Source organism: Crocodylus siamensis, chromosome 4 (assembly GCF_052110815.1).
Source record: "Crocodylus siamensis isolate JL-2025a chromosome 4, ASM5211081v1, whole genome shotgun sequence".
NCBI classification, from domain to species: domain Eukaryota; kingdom Metazoa; phylum Chordata; order Crocodylia; family Crocodylidae; genus Crocodylus; species Crocodylus siamensis.
Genome location: NC_143398.1, coordinates 75625349 through 75646911, shown reverse-complemented (window position 1 = coordinate 75646911; position 21563 = coordinate 75625349). Strand labels below are relative to the sequence as shown.

The 21563-nt window shown below is 39.8% G+C and overlaps 1 protein-coding gene across 1 annotated transcript in view; it reads right to left on the bottom strand.

The window, feature by feature from the left end:
* Positions 1-21563, bottom strand: part of OTOGL (otogelin like) — a 168644-nt gene that overhangs the window by 30257 nt on the left and 116824 nt on the right. The window contains exons 34-43 of the mRNA XM_090041582.1: positions 19818-19897; positions 14722-17102; positions 12312-12489; positions 10626-10768; positions 9008-9031; positions 8788-8880; positions 7621-7810; positions 4046-4260; positions 1036-1177; positions 549-734 (exon numbers count right to left, since the gene is read on the bottom strand). Of these exons, the coding sequence (XP_089897708.1) occupies positions 549-734; positions 1036-1177; positions 4046-4260; positions 7621-7810; positions 8788-8880; positions 9008-9031; positions 10626-10768; positions 12312-12489; positions 14722-17102; positions 19818-19897 (3632 nt within the window). The remainder of the gene's footprint in view (positions 1-548; positions 735-1035; positions 1178-4045; positions 4261-7620; positions 7811-8787; positions 8881-9007; positions 9032-10625; positions 10769-12311; positions 12490-14721; positions 17103-19817; positions 19898-21563) is intronic.

Here is a 21563-nt window from a genome sequence, read left to right as displayed (position 1 = left end):
AGCAAGAAGACATTCATTTTCTGCACCGATTTAAAGCTTTGAGTAAACAATAAAGGACGGTGGCTTGATACAGACATTTTAGTCAAGAAATTCTGAAGTTATGATTTCCTGTGGGAATGTCTAGGTATGTAAGAAATCTTTATAATCACCATATCAAATTAAAAAAAAAGGCAATTCAGGCCATCATCACAAAATCTAGGATCAGTTGATTGCCCCAAAACATTCCTAAACTATAGTTTTTTTGGACAAAGGATCAAAGAGAAAAGGAAAAAAAGAGAGGAGAGAAACCATTGGTTCTATTCATTCAAATTTACTCCTGGACAAGAGAAGTTTTAGAATAAAAAAAAAAAAAAAAATCACTTACCAGTAAATCACTGCTTTCATGAGCCAAAACCTACCAGAGCTGAAACCATGAATTCCAAAGTTTACACTAAGGCAACCTTTATAGCTGGGGGCTATGACAGAGCCCAGGCTCTGGAAACTGGCCACATAGAGGATATACCACTTGCATTAATCCAGAGCAGATCCCTTTGCTCTTTCTTACTTACTACATTTTTCTTCTGGTATACAGAGATCCGAGTCTGTTCTATGAAGAATGGTCCCATTTTTACAGACACAATCTTCTCTTAAATAGGAGCAAGGAGATTCTTCATGGAACCATTTATTCAAGCATGTTTTGGCTTCACAGGGTTGCACACAAGGCTGGTATTCCTTGCCATTGGGACAATTCAAGGCTACCATCCACAAACACAGAAAAAAGAATATAACAAATAATTCTCTTTTTTTTAAGGTGTAAATTTAGTAAGAGCAACAATTTACATTTAGAAATAAACTACAAAATTATACATTTGAAAAAATTGTGGGACAAAATCCTTAAGTGAAGCCATAGCTGCCATGATTTTAGCCCATCTACTTTGACTTACTTACTTTGCACATCAACTGGCTGTGACTGAAAGAGCACAATACACAACAATAATACGTAGAAATACTGTAATGGTATAAAATATCTTTTGAAGGTAAAATATTTTAACTCACAACAGTAATCTGGTGTCCTCCACTTAATACAGATATTATGTTTGTTGCACAAAGCCACATAAGCAGAAAGTGCATCACATTCATAGTTCCAAAAGTAAGTATTGTTAATCCACATCTTTCCACAGAAGTCCTGTGGTGAAACCTAGAAATACATTTTAATTGGCATTTCACTAGTAGAACAACTTTTTTTTCTATTAGTTGACAATAAATTCAAAGATATATTACTAGTACAAGAGGGAAAAAAAAATCTGTGATTTCTGACTGGCAGGTAGTGATACCTTTTTTCTGCTTATGACTATTAGTTGCATGATATTACATCTACCACAATTTTACATGCTCATTAGTAGGCATAGAAAACAGCCCTGATGACACTGCCGTACTGTTGACAAGGTGCTTTGCAATATGATGCTTCCAGTTTAAATCTCCAATTGCAGTTAAACTCTGCTTCCATTCCCTCTATAAATTATGAATAGATTATGTAGTACTAGACTCATGTTTAAATGGGATTTTTTTTCTTGACTCCAAATGTACTACATCAAAATTCAAATGTAATATGAGTTCTGGTTTATGTAATTCTAACCAATATTAATTCTGGTTTATTATTGCTTAAGCTTGTACAACCAGGAAGAATGAAGAATTCAGTAGTGTTCTGTCTGCCATTTTTATTCAACTCCCCCTCTCTTACTGTGACTTCTGCAAATCTGGATGTACTCTCTTTTGTCATAGTGCTCTTTACAGCAGCGGTTTTCATTTCCCACTCTTGTTCACCTTTTGAATTTTTGCCACTTCATTTTTATGTAAAGCACACATGCACCATTTTTAATCCTCTCCAGATGTCAACTTCATGTACACAAAATAAGAATAAACATCTTGGCTCAACCAAGTGTTTTTGGCATGTCAAACATTAAGGTAGCCCCAAAAACAGGGCATGTAGCACTTCCCTTGAAGCAGTATCAGTGAATCTGCCAGATGTGTAAGAAAGTAGGGTTCAGAAACCAACAACCGTGACGTATTTTTGACTAATTTTGAATAATCTGATTCACTAGAAGCTGAAGATATTAAAGTGGATGAGCAAAGACCAATGTCCAACTTCCTTCTTTTTAGTGACACAATGCCTTGCATAACTCTCCCACCAGATTTCTTCAGCTGATACTTCAAACAGTTTCTTTTCTGTTTGTTTGTTTTTATAACCCCACCTATTCTTTTGATAAGAGAAAGGTCTCAAGCTTAAACGAAAGATATCTGAGAGTCTGCTCACAGGGGGTCAGTCTACTGCAAAGTAGTTTAACAGAAAGGAAGAAAACAGAGTAAACCATAGAAAAGGAAAATTAAGCAAATAATAATAAAATTAGGAATGGAGATCTGGACAATGGAGAAAGTACCAATCCTGCTTAATCCTGGTTTGAAATAGAAAGAATTGTACATCCATAATGTCTTTGAAATTCATTTTCTAATCTCTCTGCCTCTCTAGTCATTCCTACTCTTCCTGTGCTACATCAGCTACCTCTAGTGGCAGCTGATGTGCTAAATGACACAATCCTTACAGTTCTGTTCCTGAAAATAACCTTTCCAGCAGTAAGCTATCATGCTACAAATATAAAAGTGACCAAGCTAACTTCTGTGATGTTTCCCCAAGCTACAGAGATCTCTGACCAACCAGAATCCAGTAGCATATAAACAGAAGGTCTGGGCCTTCACTCCTAACCAGCTACCTCATAAACATTTAATAAAGATTTGGTTTATATTTCACTGTTAGGCTGATGCTGTGTTATGTCACTCTAATAAGGGTTTCATTTACAAGATGGTACAGTATTTTCAGAAGCCAAAAAGTAACATGGTGGTCTGCACTCGAGGTGTTCCTTCAGGCCAGGTACAGTTATTACACTTTTACCAGTATGTCTAGAGACATAACTTATACATAAAACTGGTGTAAGTGATCAGAAAGTGGCTCAAATCTGTAACAGAACAGAAGTTTAGTGCACATAAACTGCTTTCAAAATGGCTGAAACCACTTTAAGATAAACCTGGATGGATGTAGTAACAGACTTAACTGATTTAAGTTAAATCTTTTATTGAATTTCTGTCCCAGATCCCCTCCAGATTCAAGTTAACTCACAGTCCCCCAGCATCGCATGATGCTTTGCACAGCCCCTGCAAACCCACCATCACAGGATGAGCAGGCTAGCCTTGGCCCAACCTGTCTGCTTCAGGTGAGCATGGAGGTGTGCTCTAGCACCCCCTGGCTTCTGGCCTGGGCCACTGCAGGCACATGGCTGCATTTCTGGAATCAAAATGTCTGTTCATTTGAATCAATTCAGTCTCAGGCTTTTTGACTTTGTACTTAACCTATAAGTGATCGTAAATTGGTCTATACCCATAACAGAATAGGAGTTAAATACACAGACTGGTTTTAAAAAATGGCAGATTTGACGCTCCCCACCTTCCAGGGTGAATTTGTGTTCTTTTCACTACTGGTATAAACTATACTGCTTATAGAAAACCGTATAACAGACTGAATATCTGTAGCTAGCCATAGATGGAAACCATCTGAAGAGTTATTTTGGCAAGCAATATGTCAGAGGGAGTAAAAGAAAATGAAACTATAAATTATAATTTTCATAGTTTCATAGTTTCTAGGGTCGGAAGGGACCTGAGCAGATCATCTAGTCCGACCCCCTGCCATGGCAGGAAAGAGTTCTGGGGTCAAATGACCCCAGCAAGATGTTCATCTAACCTCCTCTTAAACACCCCCAGGGTAGAAGCCTGCACCACTTCTCTTGGAAGTTGGTTCCAGACCCTAGCCGCCCTGACCGTGAAGTCAGCGCCTCCTGATATCTAACCTAAACCTACCCTCTGCCAGCTTGTGACCGTTATTCCTGGTCACTCCTGGCAGTGCTCGGGGGAACAGTGACTCCCCCAATGCCTGCTGATCCCCCCTGACTAGTTTATATTTTCTTTATAAATCATTTAATTAATTCAGACTTAAAAGTGCTCCTTTCTTTGTACTTACTTTTTTGTGACACGGAATGAAAACCTCTCTGTTTAGCAGTTCCATACAGTAAGTGCAGTTATCTTCAGTACAGTTTCTTACTGGCCTCCTGGTCGTTACATCAACTGATTTCTCAATTTCCCAGCTCCTAATAAATGCTTCAATTTCCTCAATGTGTGTAATTATAGTTCTATTTTGCATCTTGAGGTCATCAAAAGGATCTCCATTGCACACGCCTTAAGAGACAACATCACATTTAGTGAAAAATACAGCACATTTGTTCTTCAAATGAAAAGAAGTGCAATTAATTGTTAGGTAAGGTTAACATTGCACCAACTACATTTTAAAACAATTTTTAATGTATTCGTTTTGATTTTATTTCAAGAAATCTCAATATTTTTTAAGTTTAGTCAACTGATTTTGTACAGCTGAATGCAGTTATACACAGTGCAGTTCCAACTTCCTATATATAGTTTAATTGTGTACACTATCAGCTCAGTAAGTCAGCTAGACAAGCAGATCACAAAGTTAAAGTAATAAAACCTTTCCTAGACACAGTTAATCGACAATACCTATTCCCAGGATAAACCACCGGCAGGACAGCAAATTCATTCATGTGGCACCAGATTTGATACTCTTGCACAGAGCAAGTTCTAAAAGGTATTTTAGTATTATTTTAAATGGAAGTCCTTATACAAGTAACTGCAAACCATGGGTAGGAGTGGTTCACAAATCTGACACATCATTTGGATTTATACTAACACTTCTAAATACTTAAAGTTAAAAAACAGTAAGACACCCTCTTTCCAAAAATGTTTTTCTTATTTAATTTCTTAGTGCAGCTGTATGTATCTAACGTCTTTTCAAAAGCTGCCATGTGCCTCCCTCTCATGAATTTGCTACTGTGCAAGTACACAAGTCATGCAGTTTTTTTAACTGAGGATAAATACTCCCATACTTCTACATTGTACCATGTCAATAATAAGTTAGAACTGGAATATTCAGGGAGAGGTTTGATTTATCAAAAGAGCAATGCTTTATACAGAAATAGGCAGCCTGATTTATTACATTATTTTCTGTATATCTAATTTATTTTTGTATCCTTTTGTACTCTTGGCTTCTAATTTCCTCCGTCAGTATTTTTCCCCTCCGAGTACTTTTTGAATTGGTGTTTATCCACTACTCAAAGTCTAGGTATATCTAGTTTTGTTTTGAAATATTTTTACATGTTTGGATGTGGATCAAATATGTAATTTTAGTATAATTATCATACCTGGATTATTTTTCATTGTCAGATTTTACAAACCTTGCTTCAAAAAGTTGAAACAAATACCAAAATCTAATCTAAGATGTGAAATAATATGTACAGATTTTAATTTTAGGCAAAGTCCAAGTATTCTTTTATACAGATTAGTCCCGCAAACCTGAAATTCCTCAGGTTGAGAAGCAGGGTGATATCTTTGCCCTACTAAACCAATGGGAATTTTACCATTAATTGCATTCTTGGGAGCTGGTGTGGCTGGGTGCTAAGGCACACAGTTGACAACCCAAAGGTTGCAAGTTTGAGGTCATAAAAGAGGTGCTCATGGTGTTGCCTGTCAGATTCCAGTGAATCTGCAAATTCTGCTAAACACCTTGTCATACCAACATGAAAAAGTAAAGAATTACATCATTCCCAGGATTTCACTAGTAGTTTCTACATACTTCATGGTGAGAGTTTCCTAACCTCCTTTTCTAGCTCTGATCCTTCAACACTTCTGTAAAACAAATAGTGGTATGCCTGTCCCCACTGCTACCGCCCATCTATAAGGGTAAGAGTCTTATCATGGAGGGGAAACCACCTATATTCAATGCTGAAATTAATCAATACTTGGAATTCACACTAGAGAAGTAGAGGGATTGTAGTATGTGGTATAGCTAGTTCTCTGGCCCTTTCTTGCTTAACTTGTGGATCTAATTCCCCATGTAGCATCTAACGGAAAGTTTCCTTTCACGGACTAGGAAGAAAGGTGGAGGACACAAAGCCAGCACACCCCTTCCCCATAGATATATGATGTACTGCTCCTAGGTGGGTGTGGGGCAGATGCGCTCGAGTATCCAGGCAGCAGGACTGGGCTAGCAGTGGCAGAGACACTGGCAGTGGTAGCTGGACAGAGTGAGCCACCACCATAGAGGCTGCTGGGAAGTTGAGTCTGGCCATCCAGGGGTCCCTAACCCCACTGCGCATGTGGGGGCAGCAGGACAAGACACACGTATCATGGCTCAGGCCACCCTCTGCACCTGGGCTGGGTAGGGCTAACGGACCTGCTGTCATCTGGATAGAATCCCCTGGCAGCCAGATCCAGTCCACATGCCATATTTTGCCCACCCTGACTTGAGGGTAAAAACCTTCTTTGACTGTCCCCCACCCACCCAGCTGTGATTTGGCAAGCAGGAGCCTGATAAGGAGCTACAGCTGTGACTTGCACCTACAGGGATAGAGAGCCAGCAAAGGCTTCTATCCCTGCTCTAGTTGGGCATGTGTGAGAAATGAGTTGGTGGGGGGAGTGAGAACATGAAGCTAGTAGTCCAAGACTTAATGGGATGGGAGTGAGTAATGAAATGGGAGGTGGAAAGATAATGCGGGGGGGAAGAGGGTGGTGAAATGAAGTCAGGCAGCCACTGAGGGGTTTACACAAGGTGGCACCACTGGGAGTGGGAAAGCCACACCCCTGGGGGCAGGAGATGGATTTGTCTTGCTTCCAGGACTGCAACCTGGGCAGTAGAGTTCAGGGAGTCAAAAGTTTATCCACACAGAAGAGGAGGGTGGTACCCTGCATCCTGGGATGCTAGAGGACTGCAATTTGAGTGGCTCATCTGTGGCCACACATTAATGGAACATAAGCTGGATAATATGGATCAGAGAGAAACCTGCCCTGGAGTGGTGTAACTTTAAGCTGCCTGATGTGTATTTAAAACTGGTTTCAGGTGTTAATGTCCAGGCAATCCAGCCACCTAAAATTAATGTCTAATAAGGCCCTAAGACTCAAACCCTTTCCTGGGTGCACTCCAAACCCACAGCACTAGTAATCATGCACTACAAACTCTCTTCATCATCTGGGACAAAGCCTTTCAGGAATCAACATTCCTGTGCAGTGTCCATTGGATGCATTGTCTCCATCTCAACCCCTTCCTTTGCAGTTACTTCCAAGTACAGATTTCAGCTTATTTGTTCAGTGGACTCCATTAATGTTTTTCCTTGCAGCCAAAGACTTAGAATAGTACATTTCAAACAGATTTACATGTATATGGTAATAACTGTTTATCTCAAAGACAGTTTTATTCTTCCAAGAGTTAATAGCAAACAATGTTTTAAAACAGAATTGACATTAGCAGAACCCTTGAGTGCAGCTTAAGTAGAACTGTCATTAAACTCTAAGGAATTCTATACTGCCAAACTCTTCAGTGACAAGTCACGGTTAGTAAGTCTTGGATGGCAGGGGTATTAAAGAAATGGGATATGGTAGACCTTTTAAATGAGAAAAGATTAAATATAAACCCTCAGTGAAAACAAAATATGATACAAAAATAAAGATTGATAGGCAACATAATCTCACCACAAAGTCCTTCTGTCTTGGTAGAAGTGTTAGAATGTAATCCATACTGTATATCTATAATGCCTGTAATGTGAGCCCACTTAATGCTAATGCCAGCCGGGGTATTAATGACGTACATTGCACCAGTGTCCTGAATGCAGAATCCATGTTTGGAGAAAGGTAAAGGCTGAATTACAGAGTCCACCACTACCTAAAATAGACAAAACACTTTTTAAGAATGAGCCACAGAATTCCAAAAAATCATACTTAATGGAACACCAAACAAAACTTCCTTTTCATTATTCTTTGTTCCTGTTTCAGTTACCAGAAATGGTCAATGTGTACAAATCATGGAGTTTCTGGTCAGTCTATATCTCCTACCATTGCCATGGAAGTATGAAATGTAAGAAAACTGTAAAGTAAGAAACTTTCCTAATTATGGAAGTGGGATCTTAATTTTTCACTTCCCTCCTATTACAAACCAGCAGGGGGACTTTCATTTGATGAATTAAAACACAGGACAAGGGAACAGGAATGAACAGGTCTGAGAATATTTCTGAATCTGGTTTGCTTTCAGTTCTGACTTTTAAGTAGGAAAATAGAATGCATAACTTCAGACAATATTTTTTTATATATATAAAAACACTCAAAACTGAGAGGTTAGACAGGTATTGGATTTGTAAAGCAATAGAAAGAACAGGACAGAACCAAACAGAACCATTTTTGCCTGATTTAGACTGCATTACAAAAAAGATTCTGCCTTGGGTCTCAGCTTTACATCTCATCAGAAAAATATTCATTCCAACATCCATAATGCCATATTGGAGAACTGGTTTCAAGAAAGAATGTCAGCTATGGAATCAGAGCCACCAGCTTCCTGTAATACTTAGGAATGACAGTTGGTCCCAGTGCTATGAAAGCACAAAAGTCAAAGAGGAGGAAAAAGATAGTAAATTTACATTATGTGTGTACAATTTTTCTATATCATTCATGAAAACAGGGATACTAGAAAGGTAGGTGGTACAGATGTTGTAGCATAACATGGGTCAGATGGAAACTGTACCACAGAGGTAATCCTGATCTTACACTCCATAAACTATGAGACTGATTTGATGCATTCTAGAACAAAGCACTCTCCAATTACTGCTTATATGTTTATGTGCTCTATGTTAACAGTTATGCACTCACCTTTCTTGCTAACCGGTCGATAAGTACTTTATATGTAAGTGTTGTTACATTTAATTTCTTAAAACAAAGCCCTGAAGTGCCTCCAGGTGGAACCTTATAAGAAAAATGCCAAAATGAGTTACCTTGCTTTTCCTGAGAACATTATTAGATGTTACTTATTTTAGCATGTAACAAATAGTAAATAAAGAGCAGTGTATTTGCTACTTAGCAAAATACTTACTAGTTTTCTTATTGAATTTGCACTCTGAAAAATATGTAAAAGTAGATTAGAAATGTAGGGATAACTGATAACATTCATCCTGTTTTATTATGACAAAAAACAGCATATATTCAAGCAGCTATCCACAGTAGGAACTATTTCATGCCTGGCCATATAAAGGTGGGGTGCTGTGTTGTGCCGAGCAAAAGGCTACTCCAGAGTAAAATTGACAATGGTAGAGGACATGCAATACAAACACGATAGTAACTTGTTCAAAAGTAAATTTATTTCTGACCTCCCCAGGAAATAATCTTACGTTGCAAAAGAGCATTTTCACTATGTGTCACTGCCACTTTTCCTCTTGAGTAAATAGAAAGCATTTCCAAATGTTTTAATGATTTATTGCTATGGAGTTAGACCAACAGGGTTCAGAATAGAGGGGTCAAAATAATTTAGCTCTACAGGACAGACCAGGACTGGCCTCCTGTGCAGACCCCATGCCACAAGGTCCAGCTCAGCCCTGGGGCTTGCTATACACCTGGCACCTAGGGCTGGCAAAGGACATGCTGCCTGTAGCACTCAGGCTGGACCTGGCACTGCAGAAGCAGCGCATGGGGCTGGTCTAGGGTGCCTCATGAAGCTCATGCACAGGGTCCATCCAGCAGGGTGCCACATGCACTGTGTGTCCTGGAACAACCCCCTATGGTGTGTACAATGCCAGGGTCAGCTCACATGCTGCATGCAGTGGACGGGGTCAGTCCAGCAATCCACAAGCAGGATTACATGGTTCCACAGTCCAGATACTGGACTAAGCTTGACACCCCTGTTTAAGAGGAACAAACCAAGACAGACAATCAAATGATCTATATAAGGAGCATCCAAGACATGCAGGAGAGAAGCTTACACCAATGCAGCTTTCCTAAAGCATTTTGTAAAGATCTCAATCCACACACAAGATTAAACTATCTAGCTCAGTGGTTCTCAAACTTTTTTTTTTTGCAGACCACTTGAAAATTGCTAAGGATCTCAGTGGACCACTTAATAAACTTTTTTTTTTGTTCTACAAATCAAAGCACACAACTCATATTTTAATATCAGTAGTCTTACCTTACAAGTACAGATATTCTCGATTGTTCCGCAACTTTTCTGTGGACCACCTGAATGGAACTCGCGGACCAGTGGTGGTCCGCGGACCAGTTTGAGAACCTCTGACCTAGCTTCTTGGATAATAACAATAATAATGTTATCACCACCTATAGCAGCAGTTTAAAATCTAGCTCAAGTCAGTCTACATCAATTGATATTGTATTGATGATTTGTAAAACGGACATACCCTGAGAAGACAGAGTACAAGGAATACTAAAACACTGAGGATCCTGCATCCAGAAAAGGGGAGTGTTTAAGTGTGCATTTTCCTGGAACATGGCAACAAGAGATGATAGGCTAGCAAAGCGGGGACAGGGGTGGGGATGATGGTAGCAGGGGCTGTCTGCTTTTTACAATCCAAAATTAACTGGACTAGCAGAAGTGAACAAAATGTACAAAACTTATATGTCTTCACAAACCTGCCAACATATACACCCAAAATAACTTTCACCATTAAGGTTACTGTGGAAGTGGTATCATGCAAAGCTCTCACCTGATTAGTGGGACATTTTTCAACATGAGCAACAATAATTTCTCCTGGGAGCTTGACTAAAATGTAGGAAGCCGCATTATAGAGGGCTATGTTATTTCCATCAAACGTAATAATGCTCAATTCAGATAGTACAGAACATTGACCTAAAAAAGAACTGATATTTAGTGAGGTTACCATAAAATGGTATGCTACAACTTCTTAAAATATTCCATTTTTATTATTATTTTCTTTCATTTTTAAGAACAAAAATCCACCACTGTTAGCTGTTATAGCTGCACACAATTCACTGAGTCACGAAAAGTAAGTCCTTAGTGTTTAATAGAAACTTCAATGAACATTTAAAGGTTGCACTGATTCAGGAAGAAAGCCTCAACTGCTATAGATAGCCATAGCTCTAGTGAAGAACTAGCCATGCTTGATGGGTTGAAAAGGAGACACATTCTTCTACGACTAGAAGAAAAAAAAAATCACAGTGGGAAGTGTTGAAGAATGTCATATTTTCCTGTATATAATTGCTATTTTTAATATTGTTTTGCTTCTCCCTAAAGAAAAAAACCACCATGTGCATCTTCTTTGATAAAAATAGGGCGATGCGAATTTCTTTAAATTAAAACTAAGTCATTAATACAAAGTCATCAGGAATCTCTTTCCTGCTTGAAATTCCAGTATTTCTTCTTTTGTTTTCACTGCAAATCAGAACAAAAAGTTGAAATTTCAAAATTCTCCATGGTCTTAACATTTTGAAAAAATTTAGTTTGGAAATACAAAAATATTGTTTCAATATTTTCTACTGCCTCATAAGAACTATACTTTTGAAAACTGATGTCTTCCTCATGGGCTAGGCTCTCCAACCAGACTAAATAACTGATGCAAATAGCTGATGCAGCTCCCATGATGTTGCATGGGTCCAGCCTGTGTGGTACACAGCTTGTTCAGTGGGAATCCCATATTGCATTATGGGAGATAGTTGGTCAGAAAGTATTAGTCCAAAGGGTAGCATGGGAGTTCAAACTACAGCTCTCACAAGGCAATATGAGAGCAGGAAAAACAATCTTGTATTTTGCTGAGCTGTTTCAAGAACAAAACAAAGTATTTTGTGTTAGTTGAACTAAGTGAAATATCATGAACTGGGTCTAAATAACTTGTAACAAAATGTTTCATTTTGATTTTCTCAGTGGGAAGTAAGAATTTTTCCTATGAAAAATTTCAGTTTTGTGTAAATTACCAGTATAACAGGAAATCATTCTGACAGACTATTACCAACCAGATGTAAATAAAAAAAAAAAAAATCACAAAATTAAAACCAAAGTGATGCTTTTGTACTTTTTCACAGTATATTTATCTCCTAATTTACTTCTTTAGTTTTTCTTTTATGCTTATACTGTGGCATCAGAGCATATTATGAATAAATGTATGCTCCTAATATTTCTGTGAGAAAAGGCATTCCCAGTTTTACAGATGGAAAACTGAGGCACAGAAGTATGAAGAGACTTGCCCCAACTTTACATGGGAACCCTGGGGGTAAACTGTACATGTTATAAACTTCAAGCTGCTGCCTTAACTGCAAGACAGTCCTCCATCTCTAAATAATAATTCTAATCATAAATGTTATTTTTGACATATACATAATAGAATGTAATCTTTTACACATTAACACACACAATAAAAACATACAAAATGACTTACAGGGACATTCCCATTCTGGGCAACAACTATCACTGTTAACTTGAACTGGCATTCCTCGAAAACCACAGTCAGGCTTTTCCACATTCCTAGGGCAGTTCCTCGAAAGGTTATATAACATCCATCCCATATTAACACACACATACTGGCTACATTTGTCTATGGGCTCGATATATCGTGGCTGTTATGTAAAAAGAAACAAACAGAAGTAAGCACTGTGCACAATAATTATGGAAGGTTTAGAGGGGACTTCAAGTTGTCATACAGAGGTCATACCTCTGCTCTGCTGTGGAGCAGGGTCCAATATACCTAGGCCATCCTCAATAAATGTCTGTCTAAATTGTTCTAAAAAATCTACAGTCCATGGTGAGCATATCCAATGATTTCAAAATCCATTTTGAGATCTGACAAATCAGTTCTGGTGATACCAACAAAAATGCTTTTAGCACAAACTTAGATGCAGCATGACAGCCCTGCAGCTCCTGGTTTGGAATATCAGGAAGTACACATGGAGACAGCCAGCCCAGTCAATTAACCTTTGGGCCTTTCAAAGTTAATTGAATGCATTAACCAGAACCTTATCTAGGACTCAAGGGACCACTAGCATGATATTCTGTATGCTTCTATCCTGAAAACAAACAAAAACCCCCCAACCTCCCAATGCCCTTTTGCCATAACCCCAGAACACCAAGTAGGACAGAAGAAGCCATAATAAAATCAGCCTCTCACAGATTCCCCACAAGAGTGCATTTGTTCAGGACTCCTAGCCTTGTCTGGTCTCTGGAATACCCCTGAAGCCATCCCAGACATGGCTTCTAGAGTCAGGGGTGAGCTCTGGTTCCTTCCAACTTTGAGACCCTGGCTGTCCCTGACCCTTTATGGTTCTCTTATAGGGAGAGAAACTTGACTTCTACCAAAGGAGAAATGTACCCCAAAGTCCCAAACAGAAAAAGAGACAACTTTTCTTCAATAAAGGTATTTCTTGGGGCAAAGGCCACATAAAAAGATGATCCTGCCCCCTCCAAAGCTTTAAGCAGCCCCTATGTCCTCAGTCTAGCCCACAAAGCCCTAAGCACCCCAAAACTAGTTCAACTATCCTCTCACCAGCCCAAGCACACCAAGCAAGCTCAGCTGTTCCAGACTCTGCAGTTCTCAGGCTGTTTGCCTTTATGCCTCCTAGGTAGAGGTGCACCAGTACTTTGGTCCCATATCGGATCAACACCGATATAGGGAAAATTGAAAGCATCGGAAATCAGCTTTTTTTGCCTGATGTGGCCGATAAATGTCCTGTGTATGTGCACAGCTGCAGCATGCATGTGGCTGGGAGTGCAGGTTGGCAGCTTGGAGACCAGCATCTAGCTGGTAAGTCTGGTGTGGGGGGGAGGGAAGGGACAGATCGAGCGTTCCCCCACCCGAACAAACCCTCTAGAAAGTAGTGCCTGTTGAGACCACATGATGTCTATTCATTGCATCCAGCATGGATGTTCAAGACTACACTGGAAGATGTAGCCTGGACATAATGCTTAACATTAATTAAAGTTCCAGCACAAAGACTTAAAAAAAGTGGAGAGGAAAGATAGTGGGTAGAATGCTTTGTGCAGACTTATCTCCAAAATCTCTGATGCCCACCCTGATCTGAACATTCAGTCCCACACGGGATCCATACACACTGTTTCCCAGGTCAAAGCTTTCTAGAGCAGGGGTCTGTCTGTACCTATGCCAGGCAGCAAGGCATTGCACAGGGACCAGGCAGCTGAAAGCTGAGGCCACAGCACCACCGCTTCTCCCTGCCCTCTGATCTCTGGCTGCAGTAGGGACACAACTTCCAATAAGTGGGGCTGAGCAGCTTCCAGCTGCACCCATAATGCAGCTGGGGAGGTTGGGGAAGCACAGCAGGGAAGTGGCAGCAGGGCAGACATAGCTTCCAGCTGCGCACCCCCAGCTAAGCTTCCCACTAGCTGAAAGCTGCACTTGCACTGCAGATAAGGAACAGAAGACTAAGGAGATGTTGCAACAGCAGCCTGAGTGCAGTTTCCAACTGCCCAGAACCAGCACAGCTTCCCACTGGATAAAAGCTGCACTCCCACCCCAGCTGGAAAGGGGAGGCTGGGAAACACAACAGTGATGCAACTCCCAGCTTGTTCCAGCCCATGGCCTGGAAAGGTTGCTGGCCCCTGTTCTGTAGGGTTTCAGGCAAGCTGTGGAGTAGAGCCATATTTGAGAGAATGTGGATGGATGTCCTAACCAAAGAAAAACTGGATGTTTAAAAACCCAAAACAAATATAAAATTTAAAGAGAGAAAAACTAAAGATATTTTATCAAATTTAAAACCTCCCACATTGCCCGGTAAAGAAAAGTGAATTAAAAAGGAATATATATGAAACATACAGCAGGGAGATAAAATTGATCATACCATGCATTCAGAAGATGACGGTGATGATGGCATCAGTGTATGCACCATTGTACCAAATGAAGGAGAGTCAGCTGTAACTGTCATCATTTCTGTGTCTGTCACAGAAGTCTGTGTTTTCCCAGGCTCTGCAGTAGAAGACAGGGCCATTGCATAACTGGAGTGAGATGAACCTGGTATGGTGAAGTTTTGTGACTCGCTGGGGCCTGTTTGTTCTGGTCCTGTTAAATTAGAGTAAGGTTTAATTGTTCTTTGGGGTAGAATTGTGGACCAATCTGACTGTGAGACTTCTGGGAGTTCGGAAGGAGAAGTAGAATCTCCTGAAATTGTGCTGCTTTTTCTTGAAAAAGTAATAGTCTTAACTGAAGAAGTCAAGTACAGGAGTGAAGGTTTCTCAGTAGTTCTGGATATTGTTTTAGTTACATTTTTTTGCACATGGGGCATCTGGCTACTTTCTATGTCATCTGCAACCCTCTCAGTGGAGGTTGCATATTTAAACGTAGTATTTACAGTTGTACTTGTGGTCAGCTCTGTTGATGGGATCATGGACTGAGTGACAATTCCAGCTGGTACAAAAGATATTGTTTTGTGTTCCACTGAAGGGCTCATTGATGAGCTTTTTGTTCCTAGAGATATAGCAGATATATGGAAGGTCTCAGAAGGAGCTGAAGACATAATAGTGGGTCTACTAGAATGGCTTTCCAAGGTGACTTCAGGAGTTGTAGGAGTTAATAAATGTGGTTCTGCAATGGCAGTTTTAGGTGCTGCTGAAGGGCTTGAGGAAACATTTGTTAACCAAGGTTTAACTAAAGGGGAAGTTGAGAGTTCTGTACCTGGACTTCTTGGGATTTCTTGTGTTTGCAAGGATAAAACTGGTGTTTGGGTAACAGTTGCATGCGATATTAAAGCAGATGTTCTATTTACTGTGGGAGACACTGAAGATCTGGTAGTAAAGAATGTGACGGCAGAGATTTCTGAACTAGGTGGTCTTGATGTGGATAACAACGTTGTAAGTAACATGGATGGACTAGTAAAAGAAAGAGCAGCTCCTGAAGGTTCTCTGGGAGTTAGAGAAGTATTTGTACTTTGTACCAGAGGCGCTGTTTTTAATTCTGTGTATAGACTTGAATGCTCTGTTATTCTTGATGTGGTTTTTGCCACGTGATGAGTAACTGAAGTGACATTGATAGGTAATAGTGATGTGGCTAATGGGAAGACTGTAGAACTAATGGACTCTGTTGGTCTTTTAGAAATAGTTGACACTGGAAATAATTCTTTATGTAGTGGATGTTTACTTTCTGCCGAACCTGTACTTGTTATAGATATTTCAGAGATTTGTGGAGTGACTGAAATAGTAGTAGGTCCTTTGTAAAGACTCTCTGAGACAACCGCAACTTCTCCCATTGCTTTGGGTTTGGGGGGTGTAACTGAAGGAGGTAGTAACGTAGACATGTGTGTTAGAAGAGGACTCAAAGTTCTCGTGGCTGTAGGCATTTGAGAAGCAACTGAAGATGAGGTTGAACTCATTACAGATAGATCATCAGAAATATTGCTTGTACTTAATGGAGCAATATGTTTAGGAGCAGTTATTGAAATGCTCACTGAAGATAAAAACGTAGGCACTGGAGAAACTTTAGTTAAAGAACTAGTTCTTAATGAAGTTGAAGAAGTTTGGGAGGTGGCTTGAGTTACTACTAAGTACGGAGTTGTGATTATCTGAGAGAGACTAGTTTCAGAACTAGTAAATCTAGAAGTAGCCACGGGAGCTTGAGAAGTTGAAGTCTGTGCAGAAATGGAGGTTGGAACTACAATATGACCAATGCTAGCATCAGTTCTTTCAGACATAGTAGATACTGGTGAAGTAGATGTGGTTAATGTTAATTGTGGGCTTGTAAAAAATGTGGGAATTGGAAAAGATGCTTTTTCAGTTAAAGAAGTGGATGGAGATACTGTGGGTGATAATGCTGACATCTGAGAATGACTTGCAGAAGGACTTCTAGTTCTCCATATCCTTGTGGGTACTTCAGTAGTGAAAAAGGCTGGTCCAGAAGGTAAAGTTGCTAATGTTGTAGGAGAGGACACAGTTCCTAGCAGTGTAGCTTGCATTTCAAGTGAAAATGGTGTTACCCCTAAGGAAGTGGGCATTAGTACCGTAGACTCTCTAGGGACAGGACTTGCAGTTACCATAGTAAAAGCCGGTTTTGTTGGTGCTGACACAGTTGTAATGGGTGAGGTTATGAAAGCTGTAGGACTTTCACTATGGGATATTGCTTTTAATGTGACTGCGGATGTTTCAAGAATTGCTGGAATACCTGTTGAAGATAAAGGCTTTGTTCTCTGTGCTTTTGTTCCAGCTGCTGACTCAGTAGGCATCACAGGTATGCCTGTAAATAAAAGCAGTTTTTTCACTGTTTTTCTTTATGATGAAAGAAAAACAAGCAGCATTTATTTTATCATTGAATACCCATTTAAATATCAGTTAACCTATTTCCAGAGAACTTAAATTCCCCCCAAAAACAAAAACATTATGTCACAAAGGTAAATGGGTACAGTTTCAGGTTGCCTGAAGGTTCTGAAGGACAACTCAGCATTAACTATACACAACTCAATTGTTCTCTGGTTTCTTTTACAAACAAGAGAGCGCACATGTATGTTTTTTTTAATTTTGTAATGGAAGGTTCAATTTTAGATCACAGTTTGGAAGCAGAAGTGAATTTTACAGTACATTCAAAGGTAAGAAGGTAGAATACTTGGGACATGCCATTGTAAGTGTGTGACTAGTTTTCTTTTTCTGTTTTGAACAGATTGTATTCATGGAATTTAACATGTGCTGCCCTACCTGAGGAAAAAAACGCAGGTGGTTAGCTCATACTGGGTGCATTTACATGAGATACTATGAGCTATAGTGGTGTGGCTCATCTCTAGGGCAATGTAGCATCGACAGGTACAAACCATGACACTGATGCTACTGTGCAGTAGCAATGAGCTATTGAACAGGAGCTCATTGCTACTTCACAGTAGCGTCAGAAACTATCTGTGCAGTGCTAGGACTGTGCAGTAATGGCAGTTACTATGCAGTCATTTAGTATTTCCCTAAGCGAGTAATAACTGTGCAGTCCAGCGCGTGTGTAGATATACCCACTCAGTTCAACACTACCACTACCCAAACTAGCTATTTTAGACCTAGCAGAGATGCATCTAACACTGACATGGAAACATACACAAGGACTGAGGCCTTCATTCAACAAAACATTTAAGTACGCTATTAACTTTAACCCTTAAGGGTTTCACTGAAACCAACAGGACTGTACAAATGCTTAAAACTTCACAAATGCTTAAGTGTTTTACTGCATGGGAGGCTGAATTCTGTTTTCCTTTAGATGTCCCCATTTCAGTTTTCCAACCACCTGCACAGCATTTGGGGCACTTACACATCATTGGTTATTTTATTACCTATGCAGTGTCAATGTGCAAGCATGCATGGGGCTACTGTGTATGCATGGCAGCTCTGCATGAGTATAACCTGAACATAACCTCCACCCCGCAAAACAGAAACAAGACCAGACCCAGGCTCTAGGCCCATAATTCTCAATCCTTTTAGACTCCAGGCACCCCTCAAAAAAATGTCAGTTCTTAGTTTTGACTTGTTTTTTTACTACAAGGAGAGAGCAATTTGTCTGTAGCAAAGAACTCAAAGACCACAACAAGTCAGAAAGTATTTAAGACTGATTCCTATTTGAAATCTCTGGATTTATGTTCTCAATTATCTTTACATACCATATAGTACTAACCTTGCACAGCACTCTTGAAAGGATCTTTTGGTATCCTAAGGTGTTATGGCACCCTGGTTGAGAACTGCTGTTCTAGGCCCTGCTCACCCAGAAGGGGTTTAAACTCGCATTTCTCTGATTTCCCTGAACAGCACTCTAACTATCAGGTTACAGGTCGGGCATTATCCAGTCGCCATTCCAAAAACAGCCTTTCCCACCAGTCACAGGTTTTTGCAAGGTAGAGTTCTGTGACTTAAGCAAGCCCTGCATACATGCATAGCTGTAACCTAAGCAGCATGTAACCTACTGTGCATGTTCAGTGGTCATAGGCATATAAAAGGCCACTTTTGGGGCTGGAAAATTGTCAAAAGTGGAGCATAGTATGACAGACTCTCTCATAATAAGGTTGTTTTATAAACATTTGGCATGCAAAGCATTCTCTTTTCCCACATAGAAGTGGGAGGGAGACAAGAAAAGGGCTAATGAGAGTTACTCTTGTAAGACTGTACAGTACCACACTTTGGGATATGTGGACATTTTGAGAATCACACTATACTCCATTTCAAAGTTCTCATCAATCCTTCTCCAACATTACATTTTTTTTTACTTCTTTGTTAGCAAATATAGTGAAAGAAGAGAATGAGGACAAGCAATTTAAATTTAACATCTGGAAAAGGCAAAGTAATTTTTGGGCGGGGGGCTGGACTTGGTCTCCCGAGGTCCCTTCCAGCCCTAATGTCTATGAAATCTATGAAAATCTATAATTTAAATGTAGGTGCTATAGGAAAGGAGATACATTTAGGAACCATATTTTGGATGGATTGGAGTGCAGTGATATTTGTATCTGGGGGAGCAGGCAGAGGAAACTAGGTGGCACTTTTGCAAGAAGAATAGAAACAACTGCACTGTATTCACCTCTTCTCCTTTCTACTCCTAACTCCAAGAAGAGCCTTCAAGCTGATTACCAAGAAGCTGGGTATGAAAACTAGCACGGTCAAAACATCCCCAAGTTGCATAATAAGAATCATTTTAAGTTAACACACCCACAATAAATTTCACTTTTAACCAAATCACCATTTCCCTACAGAAAAAATGGTCTGATGGAAAATTTCCAAGTAGCTCAAGACCTAAAGAATTGCTTACCTTTGAAACCTTGTCCAACTCTATCCCAACTACATAGTTGGTCCAATAAAAGATATCACCCTATGAAATCCTTGCTGTTAGCTCTTGTCATCATAACAAAATAAGTTATATTAAAAATAAACAAACAAACACCTTTACTATTATCTGAAGAATGATTTGTAACATTAAACAAGAAAAAATACTTACAGTCCTCAGGATAAACACATTTAAGTGTCACCTCATCAAGGATCATATTCTTAGGACAATATGGTAAGCACCCTTCGACCCTGCAAAAAAGTGTTTAATTATAATTTCTAAAATTATTCTAGAAAAAATGGCAAGTCCAGTATATCTACATTGTTTCATGAAACAGCTTTTTCAAGATTTCACTGCATCCATGTCTGTTCCTTGTACATCCTGAGAGCTTTTTCATTTCTAGGCACTTACAGCTTATGCTTTTATAGCTTAAGCTATACATTCATATAGCTTAAGGCATTTATAGCTTACACATGCCTTCCAGGCACTTTAGAAGGCTAGATACAGTCAGATCCTATAGAGCTTCTAAAGATGTGACACAGCCCTCTAAAAACTAGTAGGGGATCATTATACTGCATAAGTAAGTATATTTTTGATATTATGAAGGCATTCAGACTGCCTCTGAAGAGTCTCGTGTTCCCAATTGCCATTAACACAAATTGCATGCATAACCTAATTTTAGTGAGGCACATATTAAAATGGTGCTTAACAATTACAGTTTCAACAATATTGAAATGTCCAAGAAAAGTAGCTTAGAACCACCACAAGCAACCTAAATTAGTAATGTATTTCTGGTGACAAACAGTAGAGGACTGTAGTGATATCCTAAAACACCCAAGTACAACTACTTTTGCACACAAACTTGATGCTTGTTCTTGTTTGTTTGTTTTTAAAGATTCCCTTTTTATGTTAGTGCTTGCAGGTTGTGGTAGAAATAGACCCTTGGAGATGGAAGGGCTATTTACCACTATCAAGTAGTGGATTGAAATACGCACTATAGGACTTCCATAACATATGACAACCTGCTTCATATCACTTGACAAAGTTCAAAACTCATTGTTGATTCAATATTTGGCTTGTGTGTGAATGCCCAAGTGAATGTGCCAGCTGCAATACTGTTTTTTGTAGGGTTCCATAGTTTATACATATACTATGTCTTTGCTAACAAAAGTGAAGAAATTATCCACACACTACACCTATTTAATATATTTGTTTTCTACAAAAGGGATGAAGACTATCATCCCATTTACAGAAGCCAAAGAAGATTTCTTCTTAGTACCAACCTGTGATGGGCTTGAACCACTGAGTTCATGAGGAAAAGCTCTATATCCCATTACCAAACCTCCCAGATCTTTAGCACTCTCTCTTTGTTCTCAGTTATGGTCTATGCCCCATAAAGATGAGCCTATATCATAACTACTGAGCCTCATCATTTTACAGGACACATGAAACCAGTTCATCCTTATTGTAACTCCAGTGAAGTAAATGGTAAAAAATGGAATATATATGTGTAACAAGTGGGCGTCCTGAGGCTGGTAGTCATTTGTCACAGGGCTAACCGCCCACCTACGTCACCTGCCACACCTTTAATAATACTAATCGGAAGAGGTTAACCAGGCGGGAGGATGCTCATTTACTTGCCCTGATGCCAAGGGCATATATACATGGCTCTGAACCTTCCCTTATATCATGTCCCATACCTCACAGATGGCATCCATCCTCACACTGGGCTCACAATCCCTGTGCCTTTAAGACTGGGCTCACAATCTCATTTACTCAGGACTCCCAGGGCCTTAATTCCCTTGCCCCAGGAGCTTCACACCCAGCTGCTTCATGGGCTTAGGGCCCCAGCCCCCTGGAGCCTCACACCCAGCTCCTTCAGACACCTCATGTCTTGCTGTGAAACTGGCCCCTGCC